Source organism: Pristiophorus japonicus, chromosome 2 (genome assembly GCF_044704955.1).
Source record: "Pristiophorus japonicus isolate sPriJap1 chromosome 2, sPriJap1.hap1, whole genome shotgun sequence".
In the NCBI taxonomy this organism is placed as follows: domain Eukaryota; kingdom Metazoa; phylum Chordata; class Chondrichthyes; family Pristiophoridae; genus Pristiophorus; species Pristiophorus japonicus.
In genome coordinates, this window is record NC_091978.1 from 123212720 (window position 1) to 123228430 (window position 15711).

A 15711-nucleotide genomic window follows, 5' to 3' on the forward strand; every position below is an offset into this window, starting at 1 on the left:
CAGCATTAATGTCCTCGACCAGGCCAACAACCCCAGCATCGAAGGACTGACCACATTTGATCAGCTCCGCTGGGCAGGCCACATAGTTCGCAAGCAAGCGCTCTAATCGGAACTTCTTCATAGCAAAGGAGCCTAAGGTGGGCAGTGGAAACATTACAAGGACACCCTCAAAGCCTCCCTGATAAAGTGCAACATCCCCACTGACAACTGGGAGACCCTGGCCAAAGACCGCCCTAAGTGGAGGAAGCACATCCGGGAGGGCGCTGAGCACCTTGAGTCTCATCGCCGAGAGCGTGCAGAAATCAAGCACAGGCAGCGGAAAGAGCGTGCGGAAAACCAGTCCCACCCACCCTTTCCCGCAATGACTATCTGCCCCACCTGTGACAGAGGCTGTGGTTCTAGTATTGGACTGTACAGCCATCTAAGAATTCATGTTAAGAGTGGAAGCAAGTCTTCCTCGATTCCGAGGGACTGCCTATGATGATGATGATGTTTGAAATAAAGACTTTAATTTTATGCTGTTGTTTTAACTACTATTATTATTGTATAAAAATGCACAGGTTATTATACAATACTGTATAAATGGAGATTTCAAATGCAATCCTACACAAGAAAAAATAGTTTCATTCTTAAAAATTGATATCTGCAAAAAATTGTGAACATTTGGTCTCAAAATTGTTAAACACTTTACAAGAGAGGATTTCAATTCCAAAATAAAAATGGCTGCATGCCTATTTATGGAATAAATCCAGTATTAATTGACAGGAAGTCATCTAATAACTTTGTTTAAAATATAGTAATACATTGGGTTACATTTTAACTTGGGAGTCTCGGCATAAACACGGCAAAGCAGCTCGCAAATGGCTTTACGGCCCACTCTGTTTACCCCAGTGCTCCAGGCCATGATGTCTATAAAAGGGCATACTGCTGTTCAGTGCCCGACTGTTTCAGGGGGAGGCCTTTCTAAGAGGGGAGGGGGAGGCATTCAATAAGGTGCCACATAAAAGGTTACTGCACAAGATAAAAGTTCACAGGGTTGGGGATAATATATTAGCATGGATAGAGGATTGACTAACTAACAGAAAACAGAGAGTCGGGATAAATGGGTCATTTACCAGTTGGCAAACAGTGAGTAGTAGGGTGCCGCAGGGATCGGTGCTGGGTCCTCAACTATTTACAATCTATATTAATGACTTGGATGAAGGAACCGAGTGTAATGTAGCCAAGTTTGCTGATGATACAAAGATGAGTGGGAAAGCAAATTGTGAGGAGGACACAAAAAATCTGCAAAGGGATATAGACAGGCGAAGTGAGTGGGCACAAATTTGGCAGATGGAGTATAATGTGGGAAAATGTGAGGTTATCCATTTTGGCAGAAAAAATAGAAAAGCAAATTATAATTTAAATCGAGATAAATTGTAAAGTGCTGCAGTACAGAGGGACCTGGGGGTCCTTGTGCATGAAGCACAAAAAGTTAGTATGCAGGTTCAGCAAGTAATCAGGAAGGCAAATGGAATGTTGGCCTTTATTGCAAGGGAATGGAGTATAAAAGCAGAGAAGTCCTGCTACAACTGTACAGGGTATTAGTGAGGCCACACCTAGAGTACTGGGTGCAGTTTTGGTCTCCGTATTTAAGGAAGGATATACTTGCATTGGAAGCTATTCAGATAAGTTTCACTGGATTGATTCCAGAGATGAGGGGATTGACTTATGATGACAGGTTGAATAGGTTGGGCCTATACACATTGGAGTTCAGAAGAATGAGAGGTGATCTTATCGAAACATAAGATAATGAGGGGGCTCGACAAGGGGATGCAGAGAAGATATTTCCACTTATAGGGGAAACTAAAGCTAGGGGACATAGTCTCAGAATAAGGGGCCATCCATTTAAAACTGAGCTGAAGAGGAATTTCTTCTCTCAGAGGGTTGTAAATCTATGGAATTCTCTGCCATAGAGGTCTGTGGAGGCTGGATCATTGAATATATTTAAGGCGGAGATAGACAGATTTTTGAGTGATAAGGAAATGCAGGGTTACAGGGAGTGGGCAGGGAAGTGGAACTGAATCCATGATCAGATCAGCCATGATCTTATTAAATGGTGGCGCAGGCTTGAGGGGCCAGATGGCCTACTCCTGCTCCTATTTCTTATGTTCTTATGTTTTTAATAAGCAAATCGGGGTCCGATGACATACAAGGGATTGCAATTGCTATTTTAGAACAGAACTGGGTGGGGAGAGAGAGGAAAAGAGTGAAAGTGATTAAATTTGTAAATTGAGTAAACTATTTCTGGGAGGGATTGAGGCTGGTGGAGCTTAAGTGCTAGTAAGTCATTTAAGTAAATGTTGTGTGTTGTTTAATGGTGCAAATTTCCATACAGAGGCCTATAACCAGACAGAACTAATAAAGAGCAGTATTAATGGCCTTTGGACTTATCAACATGTACACAATTCACCACTGCATTGGAATACCTTTGCAATATATAGTGATGGGAGTTCCAGATATCTCTGTCTTTTGTTCTGTTTCAGACCTGATATTTCACTTTATTTTTTAACATGTTTTATGTGCACGTCTTCTTGGTTATTTGTTTTGGCTAAAAATATAAAACAGTCAAGCTGATTGTTCAATTTTTAACCAAATTGCCTGGTAGTTATGGTGAAATGAAATGCTGTTAACCACAGTTGAAACCTACTTACTAAATCTTTAGTGTTGATTGCTAGTGGTGACCAATACAGAAACTAACTATACGGTACTGGAAGAAAAATGTTGTGTCATTGTTGCAGAGTGTGAAATATTCCTCTAAGGCAAGTTTACCTAATTCTTTGCAATGTATAATTAATGAAACATACCATTTAATGCTGATTTGAAATGCTACAGTAAACAAGTGTTAGATCAGATTTCAATGTTATAGAATCACAGGGCCCGAAATTGATGCCCAAGTGCTGCCCAAAGTACTGCCCAAAGGCTGTACTTTGCCTGGAAGATTCCTCTAAAAGAGGTGGTGGTACCGACCGGCGGCAAAATAACGGCTTATGCCGTCAATCTGGGCGGCAGCGGGCGGGTGCTCTCAATCTCGGTGGCAAAGGCTTTTGCTGCTCAAGTGCCGCCGAGGATGGAGTCGAGCCCAGGGAGGGTGGAAGAGCTGAAAATAAAAAACAGTACAAAAAAAACAACGTAACACCTTCAGGGGATCCCATCCAGGTAAGTCGCTGTGAAAATAACATTTTAAATACGTTCATTAAACTTTTTTTTCCATTCTTTAGACCTGCCTCCACACAGTGGTCCTTTCCCCTGCTGGCGCCAATCTGGCATCTCGGCGGACGGAAGGCCACTTGTGCTACTTGGCCACCAGAGGACAGCGGTTAGTGAGTGCCACTGGCTTGGGGGATTCCTGCACTATCTATGTCTTCCTCCTACCCAGTCTGGTGGTCACTTATTCTCTCAACTCCAGCACTTTCTGTAGCTGTGAGGCAAACACATCCTGGAACATACATTCGAGGAAACTCTCAGACTCCCGGATGCACTGTGCACTGTCGTGCTTGAGCTCGAGCAATTCACGGCAGTTCTTGCACCCATGGTTTCCAGGACACATGAAGTGTCCTGGACTTCCCACATGCAATGGGTCCCAGCTGGCCTGCCATGATAGTCAATCCACTGACCTCTAATCACTGAGACTCTGACCACTAAAACACTGAACACTGAACTCTAAATTTCTACGAAACTAACGTTTAAGGCATTGAGACACTGATTTACAAAGTTCTAAGAAAATGACCAATGAAAGACGGATACTAAAATAGTAAAAAGTTAACTAAAGGTACTGCTATTATATCTATCAATCTAAAACACAATGGAAACCACCATCAAGTGAATTTCAACAGTGAAAAACGAACAAGCTAACAAACTAACACCTGCACCTACTCATCATCATAGGCAGTCCCTTGGAGTCGAGGATGACTTGCTTCCACACTAGAAATTAGTTCTCAATTGACTGAAGAGCCCAATGCGGGACCTACAGTCTCTGTCACAGGTGGGGCAAACGGTGATTTAAGGAACAGGTGGGTGGAGTGCTTGGGTTGCCGTGCGCTCCTTCTGTTGTCGACACGAGGCTTCAGCTTGCTCTCAGCGAAGAGACTCGAGGTGTTCAACGCCTTCCCAGATGCTTTTCCTCCACTTTGGCCGGTCTTGGGCCAGGAATTCCCTGGTGTCAGTGGGGATGTTACATTTTTTCAAGGAGGCTTTGAGGGCGTCTTCTGCCCACCTGAATCTCGCTTGCCATGTCGGTGTCGGAGCTCCGAGTAGAGCGCTTGTTTTGGGAGTCTTGTGTCAGGCATGTGAGCAATGTGACCCGTTCAGAGGAGCTGATCGAGCGTGGAAAGTGCTTCGACGCTGGGGATATTGGCTTGGGCGAGGACACTGACGTTGGTGTGCCTATCCTGCCAATGGATTTGCAGAATCTTGCAGAGGTAGCGTTGGTGGTACTTCTCCAGTGTTTTCAGGTGCCTGCTGTACATAGTCCATGTCTCTGAGCCATATAGGAGGGCGGGTATCACCACTGCTCTGTAGACCATGAGCTTGGTGCCGGGTTTGAGGTCCTGGTCTTCAAACACTCTCTTCCTCAGGTGACCAATGGCTGCACTGGCACACTGAAGGCGGTGTTGGACCTCATCAGGGATCAAGGGGTATGGAGAGAAAGCAGGAAAGGAGTACTGAAGGAATGATCAGCCATGATCTTATTGAATGGCGGTGCAGGCTCGAAGGGCTGAATGGCCTACTTCTGCACCTATCTTTCTATGTTTCTATGTCTGCCCTTGTTGACAATAGGCTCCCGAGGTATGGAAAATGGTCCACATTGTCCAAGGCCTCATCGTGGATTTTGATAACCAGGTGGCAGTGCTGTGTGGCGGGGGCAGGTTGGTAGAGGACCTTTGTCTTATGGATGTTTAGTATAAGGCCCATGCTCTCGTATGCCTCGGTGAAGGTGTTGACGATGGCTTGGAGTTTGGCCTCCGTGTGCGCAGACGCAGGCGTCGTAGTTCGATGATGGAGGATGGGACGAACTTGAATCTGGCCTGGAGGCGGCGGAGGTTGAACAGATTCCCTTGTGTTCTGTAATTTAGCTCCACTCCAGCAGGGAGCTTGCCGCGGGTGAGATGGAGCATTGCAGCAAGGAAGATTGAGAAGAGTGTTGGTGCGATGACACAGCCCTGCTTGACCCCGGTCCAAACGTGGAATGTGTCTGTGGTGGATCCAATCCACTCCCTCTGTGGCAGTGACGTGTCTTCTGATTTTCATTTTCAGATTCCGTGTTCAGCTTGTGCTCTGACTCTGACTTATTGGTCTCACTGACTCTCTGCCCACGGTTCTCCCATTTTTATCTGTTGTCCTCTCGCACTGTTTCCCTTCAGGCTCATTCTCTCCACTCTGGAGAGTTCAGATTTTCTGGATGTTCACTGACACTCTTGTTACTACATTTCAATTAGTTTTTTTAATCTATATCCCTCTGATCAAAAATGCAGAAATTGCTGGAAGTCCCAATTCCAATTTAATTGGAAATAATAATCTCTATTAGAACTTGCATTTGCAGTTCTCACTAAACAAAGATTACCCTTGTAAAAGTGCAATATAGTTTTTTTTATGGAGATCATTGTTGATCTTAGTTAACAATTCCATGCAATCTTTCCCAATGATATAAAATAGACTAATGGTGTACGTCAATCTATTCCAAAAAGAATCCCTCCTTCAGAAAAATATTTTGTCTTTGTGATGGTCAGGAGGAGATCTGGCTCTTTTTATGCTGCCTCTTGTTCCATGTTCAAAGTCCTCTTGGATTGGACTATTGAACTCTGCAACGAAGAAATCCCACACCCATCAACTGTTGCCAATCTCAATCTTGATATTCACCAAAGTTTAATGATAAATGTTATTCTTTGGATAGGACTCTTTCCATTAGAATATTGTGAAGTACAGACAGTTTTTATTTTCTTCTGGGATATCAGCCTGGAATCACCAGTAGCATTTTTGCTGCTGAGTCAGAAGGTTGTGGGTTCAAGCCTCACTCCAGGATTTGAGCACATTGTCTCGGCTGACATTGTGCTGCACTGATGGTGATGCCATCTTTCGGAGGATATGTTAAACCGAGGCCCATCTGCCATCTAGGGTAAACCTAAAAGATCTCATGGTATTATTCACAGAAGGGTGGGAGAATTTTCCCAGTACCATGGCCAACATTCACCCCTCAAATCACACACTAAAAACACATTATCTGGTCATTTATCTCACTGCTCTTTGTTGGACCTTGTTGTGAACAAATTGGCTGCCTTGCTTCCCTAAATTACGACAGTGACTGCACTTCCAAAGTACATCGTTGGCTGTTAAGCACTTTGGGATGACCTAAGGCCATGAAACTATGTCAGTGTAAGTTTTGTTTTGTTTATAGGCTGCTAAGTTAGACATAATGGGACATTAATACAAATGAAAAGACTAATAATTTCAAAATTAACACATTTCACCTTTTTCACAGGTAAGAATATGTATGCATGTAGTAAAGTGATCAATAAAAACGCAGTTTTTTTGTATTAGTTACAGGATACAGACACAGAATACGTTGCACTGAACAAACATTAAGGGGCTGAAATTGCCCCATTTTTTAAAGGCCTGTTAGTGCCTCTGAGGGGCGGTAACGGGGCGGTAAGGCCATTTTGCCTGGGGGCAGGTGGCGGGTGTGACATGTCTGCAATTGCCCCCGGGCCGGGGGTGGAGGAAACAGGTTTCCGCCGTGCCCTGTCGTTCCCGCCCCACCGACCCCTTAACGCTTGGCGCCGACTCCTTTTGCGCCCCGAGGAGGGAATTGCTCCACGGGAGTGAGCTGGCACCCCTGACAGTTTCACAAGGTACGAAGCTGCCAGTGGCTGGGCGCTGCAGCTGCCCCTAAAGGGGAGGGCATACCACCGCGGCCACCATTTTGTTTTCAGTGTCGGCCGACTCCTCTTGGGTGCCAGGCCACTGGCCCGGCCGAACCCCTCCCTCGTGGCCTAGTAAGCGTCACAGAGGCCTCACTAGACCTTGCAGAGTCCCTCCCTTTTAAGTGAAGGGGAGGGATGTTGCGACACGGCATGTCAGCGTAATGCGGCACGTCCATGTTGTGCTGACGACATCAGCACCCCACTGAGCACACTAAACGGCACTGCCCGTCTTCTGCCCTGCTCCCGACTCTGTTAAGCCCTGCTCCCGCCTCTCACAGCACCAGAAAGTGCTGGGAGGCTTACCAAAAAACAAGGTCCTGAATATCGCTCCATTCTCTGCCCCATCACTGCGGGCGCTAAATCTTCAGTTAATTCAAATTATCTGCCCCAAACGGGGCAGAGGACAATTTCGGCCCCTAAATCTCCATGGAAATGAGAAACAACAACAACTTGCATTTATTTAGTGCCTTTAACACAGTAAAATTTCCCAAATGCTTCACAGGAGCATTAACAAACAAAATTTGATACTGAGCCACATTAGGAGCTATTAGGACGATAGGTAGGTTTTAAGGAGCATTCGTATGGGAATGGGCAGAAGGAGACCATTCCTCCCATTTGTGTGCTTTATTCTGTTTTTTTTTTAAAAGCAGACGACCAGATTTGATATTTAATGGTGGTATGTGCACTCTGCCATGTAACACCATGGTCAGATCAAGCTTTATCTTCGCACAGCATCTATTGATAGTTGAGAAACAAAGATTGTCCTTGGGCCATCATGTCTTCATTTTGCGTAAAATGAAATGTTTTGTGTAACGTTTCAAAGTGAGAAAGAAATTGCGCACACTGTAAATGTGCCAAAGAACAACACTTTTGTCAATAATTTCTTTAAAGAATAATAATTTCATGCCAATTAATCTTATCTCAGGAAGAACAAAAGATAATGAAGATGCTGGGGTGAGATGCTTTACTGCTGACCTGCCACTTAAAGTAACTCTACTCATTTTTAAATACACTATGTACTTACAGTCAGTTCTACCTATTAATTTTAGCACTTTGTGCGTAGTCTAAATCCTGACCTTTCTTGCCTTTCCTGGAAATATCAGGGGAGGCCAAAGTGGCAATTTAACCATATGTAAGGTACATTGGTCGGGTGGGATTATCTGTGATTATATAAAGAACAGCCCGTCACACAGCTTGGATTAAAAAAACAAGACATTTGTTCTTTCGTGCTTCAGTACATCAGTAAATCTTTGAGATAATTTAGCAGACAATCAACCCAATTTCAGTTACTGAATATAAAATTAACTATTATTTTAGGTTTATATTTCCAAACAAATATCTTGACACAGCAAGATTTTCCATTCCTATGATGGTGAAAGCAGAAATTATGGATGGTGCAAGCAGAAGATTATCATTAAAATGTGACAATGCCTGTCTACTAAGTTATGAGTTGAAAACATGAATTTCAAATCCAGCCATCATACTGGATCTTATAAAGTATCATATAGCATCGACAATAATACAATGTTCCATGCAGAATCTACAAAATATTTAATCTAAAGGGTGTAAATGGTGGCTAATTCTGACGGTACATAGACAATTGCATTATGGTTGTGAAGGATTGATATTTGAAGTGTGACCGTATTATTGTTTTGCATTAGGCTGGAAGAAATGCTGTCATAACTTCACATATCTATTCAGTTTCATTAAAAACAAACTTTGTTCGCAGAAATAGATAAAAAAGGAAACGTACATCATCTGCAAATGCCATTTTTCTATCTTTTGACAGTATCGTGTATTGGCCTTATACTGTGATGTTTATATTACAAATATCTGCTGTAATAATATGGCCTTTTTTCACAAAAATTGAGATAATTTTAAATCATGACCCATAAGCCATCCAAAAGGATATGATTGCCAAAAAACCAAACTGGGAAACCCTATATGTTGAAATGAGTTTTACACATCACACATACTGAAAATTACCTGCAATGTAATCCTAAATACACAGTGTTAGACAATCAACAATATTTGCATTCATTCTTGGTAGTCACAGAATGCATTCCATTTATGATTCGATTATGAGACTAGCTTAATGAAACTGTAAATTTGTCTCAGGAAAACGGACACAAAATGATCAAGAGCAATTTAAACACTTCATTTGCAACAGGCTGATGATACTATAGTTGAACTTACTAAATGAAAACACATTTTGATCTGAATGACACATGATAAACAAGGCCTGTATTCATATAAAAAAAACTGAACCTGTTTTGTGTCTGTATTCTTACCTGGAGACATGCAGTATTTTGCTGCAGATACACTAATATGATTCAGGTTGATTCCTACGCAAAAGACGGAACGCAGAAACATTTGATCTTGGAGGGTTGGTATGGGGAGTGGGCCACCAATTTAAGTCTCAACTTACTACGTGGATCGATTCTTGATGAGGAGGAGTTTTTTTTAATTTTTGGAGAATATGACTATTATTACACAAGACACACTGTGTGCAGACATCTTCCTTACCTAGATCAGTCTAATTCTGATCACTTATATCACTCAAACTTTATAGGTTTGCCAGTGTGCACACACAAAACTTTATTCATGAAGCTCAGTGTTATTTCACGACAGACCTTATTTACTCGCTGTCTCAAAGGTTATCAAAATAGATAAACCAGTTGATAAACCATGGCACCACAGTCCTACCTTGTTGGAGGCCATTTCACTGACAGAATTCCTGGTCTGCAGGGTCTCCAGCTGGTCCAGGCACCAGTCAAGCTCTTCCAGGGTCTCTGCTGCAAGTTTTTGGTAGGCCTCCTCTGCGAACAAACAGATGAATGGGAGTTCAGCTTTTGAACTTTTTACAGAGCTAGCAGTGACATTGAAAGGGTCCACCATGCCACACAAAGCCATGTTCGGGTGACCAGAGCTCACACATGAGTTGTCCTTCATAATGTTTTTTTCAACAAAAAAAAAACTGGGAAAAATATCCTTTTCTCTCGTCAAACCAAAGCAGCCACGATAGTTTTGCGATCTTCTTCTGTAGGAGAGGAAACACAGTTGTGGAGCTGTCAGTCAGAAACACAAGACGATGAATGAAGAATTCTCTCTTTGTCCACCTTTTGGTCTACTGGTATTATTAAACCCAGAAATGAACAAACTTATTCAGTATGTAGAATATTTTCCATAAAATAAGTGAAAGCCTTTATCCCGAGCCAGGTAGTTGAGTCAATTTCCCACTGCCCATGAAAATTTCTCCATGACGATTTCATGATTTTTTCTAACCACACCAGTACTGCACAGATGAATGCATAAAGCCATATAAACGAGCCAGTAAGTCCTCTCAATAGTAACTCATAGTATATACATTTCAGTTCTAATAAGACACGCCGAAACAAGGTTTCCTGTTTTTGCTCAATGACATCTAAACCGTCACATGATTTTATGAAAATCTAATCGTTTTCTTCTTCATAGCACTTGAGTCAGTTAGTGGACTATTATGTGGCATCATACAACTAACAAAGTCTGCCTCTTTCTTTGAACCACAACCAGAAGCGCTAGTACACTCTACAAGCAAGGGCCAGGCTGAACAGAAATCCTGGCATAGAATCCACAGCGGATCAGGACCTGGCAATGCTCCAATGAGAAGTAAACAAACCATATCAGCTCGCTTGAAATTCCTGCTAAAAAGATTTCAGGCTTCAGCTAAAGTAACATTTGCTGTATATTGAATTCATATATGTAGGTTTCTACTTGTCATTGTTTTCTTAGATTGTGTAGAATTTGGAGAAAGAAACTAGAGCGGCATGTGCAAGGCAATCTTCACATTACAAATATAAAAGATACTTGAAAAACAGTTGTGGATCAATAATTCTATACGAGGTAAGACAATTAATAAATATTAATAACTCCTGTTATCAAAATTCTATTTACATTTATTAATAATAATAATGAGTAGTTATAATTCAGCTATTGTTTCACAATCGGATAGTTGGCTCTTTTGTAAAATGTAACGGTGGGCCAGTGAACTGCCTGAACATTCTGAAAACTTCAATTTGCAATTATACTGAAAATGAAGTAAAACTGAACTGGTACAAGATCACCTGCACACTCGATGGAAAATACCAAATTAATGCTAATACAAAATTAATTGCAGCTATACTGTACATATTGCATTACTCTGAAGCAGAATCTGCTTGTACATCCCACAAACTCCCAGTGTTACTTTGCCAGGAGTACGTCAGAAATTAGGTGAGGACCCGGACACATTGTGTTCCGGTCTAAAATCCAAGAATCCAGGATGGCCTGCTGGGGGTGTATCATCTGCTTGCTCCAAACAAGGTTATCAGAGTAAGAGGTGGCAGGAACTTCATATATCAATAGTTTTCATAATTCTGGTACTGAAAGGTACACCAGGCATACCATGTTGACCACCGGTGGAAGTGGATCCACAAAGGACGAGGATGCGATTGTTGCCTAGACCACTGAAAAAAAGGGCTGCCAATTTTACAGAAAACATTTGAAAAGTTGTTTATGGGGAAACCTGTCAAAGCTCCCTCCCCGCCATGCCTCACATGGCTTCCCAGATAACCACTCTTCTGCTGGATCGTTGTTGAGTGTCCGAGTTGTATTGCCAGTGGCATAGGTGTTTGCCATTATGTTCCTAATGAAGGGACCTCCTCCTGACCCTGCAAATTGGTGCGGTATTGGAGGGTGGCGGTGTAGCTTAGCAATTCCATCCCGCCACCCCCCTCACATATTTACAGCCCCACTGACTACGGAGTTTTGTTTCTGCACTCATGACAGAATGGGTGTAAACTTGACTTGAGCGGTAACACAAAACAGGCAGTACCAGATTGGTAGCCCGTTTTACACTCCACCCAATCTGCTATCACCCATTGTGAGCTACCGCACAAGCCCAATTCCACTCCTAAGATATTTACAATGTCAATCTTTAAAAATGACTGTGCAGGGGCACATTGTGCCCATGCTCCAATACACTAGGCCTAATTTTAACCCTGCCTGCCCAATGAGAATGGGCCATGCGAGTGGTTAAAATGGCAGACGGGCACTATGCAGTGCATAACCGAAGTGTTCGTGCCTGCTGCCATTTTAACTGTAGGGTTTCCAGCAGCATCAGGCCCGCGCACATCAGGCAAGCGGGGCCTCATAAATAGTTAAATGTCAGGGTCCAATGATGTAATTTGGACGCAATCTTGCACATGTCTTAGTGGCCAGCTATATAGCAGCATGGTGGGCACGTGGAAGTAGGGACATGAGTGCACAGAAGGATAACAGCTTCAGCTCGGTCACCTATCATGTGAGCTCAGCCAGGTACCAGGGGAAGCCCTGTATTAAAAAAGACAAAGGGGAAATTTTGTTTTTAATCCTTTGAGTTTTATATATGTTTTTAAATGTCAATCTTGTGGATAATTAGCTGGCTTCAAGACAGAAAACAGAGAGATGGGGGTAAAGGGTAGCTATTCAGAGTGGCAGAAGGTGGGAAGTGGTGTTCCACAGGATCAGTGCTGGGACTACTGTTGTTCACATTTATATTAACGAATTAGACTTTGGAATCACAAACACAACTTCCAAATTTGCAGATGGCACCAAAGTGTGGCGGGTGGGGGGGTGTGATAGTCAATACTGAGGAGGACTGCAACAAATTACAAGACATTAATAAACTTGAAGAATGGGAATATAATTGGCAAATTAAATTCAACACAGTTAAATTTTCCTACATTTTGGTAAGAAAAATAGGGAGGTCACATATTACGGAAAATACAAATCGAAGCAGGATAGAAGAGCAAAGGGATCTCGGAGTACAAATACAGAAATCGCTGAAAAGGCAAGGCCATTAAAAAAAGCAAACTAAGCACTAGGGTTTATTTTTAGAGGGATTGAATTGAAAAGTAAAGAAGTTATACTAAACTTGGTTAGACCACACTTGGAGGACTGTGTACTTCTGGTCGCCATTTTATAAAAAGGATAAAGAGGCACTGGAGAGCATGCAAAAAGGATGATGCCGGAAATGCGAGGGTATACATAATCACAAAATGATGAACAAGCTAGATCTCGAGAAGGCTGAGGGGTGACCTAATAGATGTCTTTAAAATTATGAAAGGTTTCGATAGACTAGATAAAGAGAGGGTTTTTCCAGTTGTGGGGAAGAGCAAAACAAGAGACCATCAATATAAGATAGTCACCAAGAAATCAAATAGGGAATTCAGATGCAACTTCTTTACCCAGACAGTGGTGAGAATGGGGAACTCGCTACCACAGGAAGTGGTTGAAGTGAATAGTATAGATGCATTTAAGGGAAGGCTAGATAAGCATATGAGGGAGAAGGGAATCGAGGGTTATGCGGATAGATTTAGATGAGGAAAGACGGAGGAGGCTCGAGTGAAGCATAAACGTTGGCATGGACTGATACAAAAGCAAAATACTGCAGATGCTGGAAATCTGAAATAAAAACAGAAAATGCTGGAAATGGTCAACAGGTCAGGCAGCAACTGTGGAGGGAGAAACAGAGCTAAATGTTTTAGGTCGATGACAGAAATGTTAACTCTTTTTCTCTCTCCACAGATGCTGCCTGACCTGCTGAGTATTTCCAGCATTTTCTGTTTTTATGCTGGCATGGACTGGTTGGGCCGAATGTCCTGTTTCTGTGCTGTATATCCTATGTAATCCTGGGTGAAACAAATATTTATTGCAATATTATAAGTTAGCATATAGTGGACCATATACTACACAATATAATAAATTATATTTCTGGAGGAAAATTAAGCATGCCATTGAATTTTAGTGTTACTCAAGGCAATTGCTTCTTGTTAGAACAACATTTGGCATGGTGCTGGTTCACCACTAAATTCCTGTCATTATTCAGTGCTCTCTTGTGCGTAACAGTGGTTTAAAGTGGGAGTTTATTTTGCTAATAGGTACCTTTTAAATGCGTCATAATGTAATTAAGGTAAAGCGCAATAAAATGTAATCTGATCTTCATTCCTTTATATGGCAGGTTACTGTGAAAAACATCACAGCTTTAAAAACTTTTTTTGTAAACATCTTTTTAAAAATAATGTGAACCTCTCTCTGCAACATTTGAATTGACGTTTAATGAATATACAACGTGATTCAAATATTTTAAATCGCTCAGGTTTGTGTCAGGGGCTAGAAAACGACTATTTTGCAATTTGAAATCCAAATAAATCTGTTTATCTACCGCAAAAGACTGCTGCAAGCAGAGAGCACGGCTGGCTGGCGAGTGACGTGGCTTCATGCTAAATGAAATGCAGTAACCACGGTACAGTAAAAACAAACACCTACTTTCCAGCTTCAGTAACAGGAGATACCTAACATGAGCAAACACTGAGCAACAGTAATCATCATGGGCAGTGGGTATAGCCTGTTCGTTCAATACACTGTCAAACAAGCTTGAAAAACAAGAGAGATTAAATATATATATTTCCAGATGAGTGCATGACAGTTCCAAATGTGTGATGTGAATAAAATAAAAAGTAAACCTTGCAAGAATATATATATACTGGTAGATCTCCCATGGTCTGTTTCACGGTGAGTTGGAAGTTTAGTCCTTTTCTCACCATGGGGTCAGAAAAGCCCAGGCAGCAACCATCTACCCAGCCTGCATCAGAGCTAGAGATACCTCACTACAACAATGTTCCTCTTCCACATCCACCCACTCAACATGTCATCTGTCTCTCTTCACTTTCAACAGGATCTTCCCCCACCAACGCCCCAAGTGGTTCACTGCTCCATTCAGATCATGATTTCTCTCTTCTTGTCCCCTCCCACCATCCCCTATCCATTAGGATGTATCAACACCCTATATCCCTCTGAAAAAAGTCTCTGGCCCAGAAATTGAGCTACTTACCGCCACGAGTTACCACCCGCAATCCTGGAAAAAATGGCGGCCACCATTCTAACGCTGTTCTCTGGCATGGGACTCAGTGGCCGCCACTTTGGTGAGGGCCTTAGGCCCTGGTAATGCAAATATAGAGAGTGTGGCATCAGTCGCATGCAACGCCAGCTTAACGTCATGCTCTGCGAACTTGGACCTCTGCGCTGAGTTTAAAGCTGGGTCCTAAGCAAACTGACAAATGCTGTCAGCATGTCTTAAAGTGACATACACATCTTTCAGGTAAGTTTGCATTTAAGCTTTTGGACTGGATTTTTTTTTACATTTTATTGAAATAGTAGCTTGGTGCAATACATTTGAAAAGGCTTTAAGTGTGCAGGAAATGTTGCTGGATGCTTGCAAGACCTCGGATGGTAAAGGAAGGCCCCAAAGAAGACAGAAAATGCTGAAAATAATCAGCAGGTCAGACAGCTCCCATGGAGAGAGAAAGAGCATTCATGTTTCAGGTTGAGATGCTGCCTAACCTGCTGAGTATTTCAAGCATTTTATGCTTTTATTGCAGATTTACAGCATCCACTCCCAAAGGGAAGAGGACGATGCAGAAGAGGAGGAAGCTGAAGAGGAGGAAGCTGAAGAGGGGGAAGCTGAAGAGGGGGAAGCAGAAGGAAGGATGCAACCCAGACAGCCCCTTTCTGACCGGGATGGAATGATCCACCTGCAGTTCCAGTGACCACAACCTCAATTCCCCTTTCAATATTAGTCACACATCTTACCTTTCCTCTGTTATTGACCATCACAGCATCCTTTTGGGCACAATGCTAAAATAAAAGACACCACAAAGCAAACTTTGTGCATCCATCCATCAAATATGGCATC

At 42.4% G+C, this 15711-nt stretch overlaps 1 protein-coding gene and 1 long non-coding RNA gene across 5 annotated transcripts in view; one reads left to right on the plus strand and one right to left on the minus strand.

Annotated features, from left to right (window-relative positions):
- The window catches only part of pde4d (phosphodiesterase 4D, cAMP-specific), a 905003-nt gene that overhangs the window by 74866 nt on the left and 814426 nt on the right, over positions 1-15711 (minus strand). For 3 of the 4 annotated variants that reach the window (XM_070869185.1, XM_070869177.1, XM_070869203.1), the window contains one exon: positions 9666-9778. The exons of the other annotated variant lie outside the window; for it this stretch is intronic. In XM_070869185.1, coding sequence (XP_070725286.1) covers positions 9666-9778 — 113 coding nt within the window. The remainder of the gene's footprint in view (positions 1-9665; positions 9779-15711) is intronic. 4 annotated transcript variants of the gene reach the window in all.
- Positions 10466-15660, plus strand: LOC139240645 (uncharacterized). Its single transcript, XR_011588734.1, has 3 exons — positions 10466-10607; positions 10731-10841; positions 15398-15660. It is a non-coding gene; the product is annotated as an uncharacterized lncRNA (long non-coding RNA).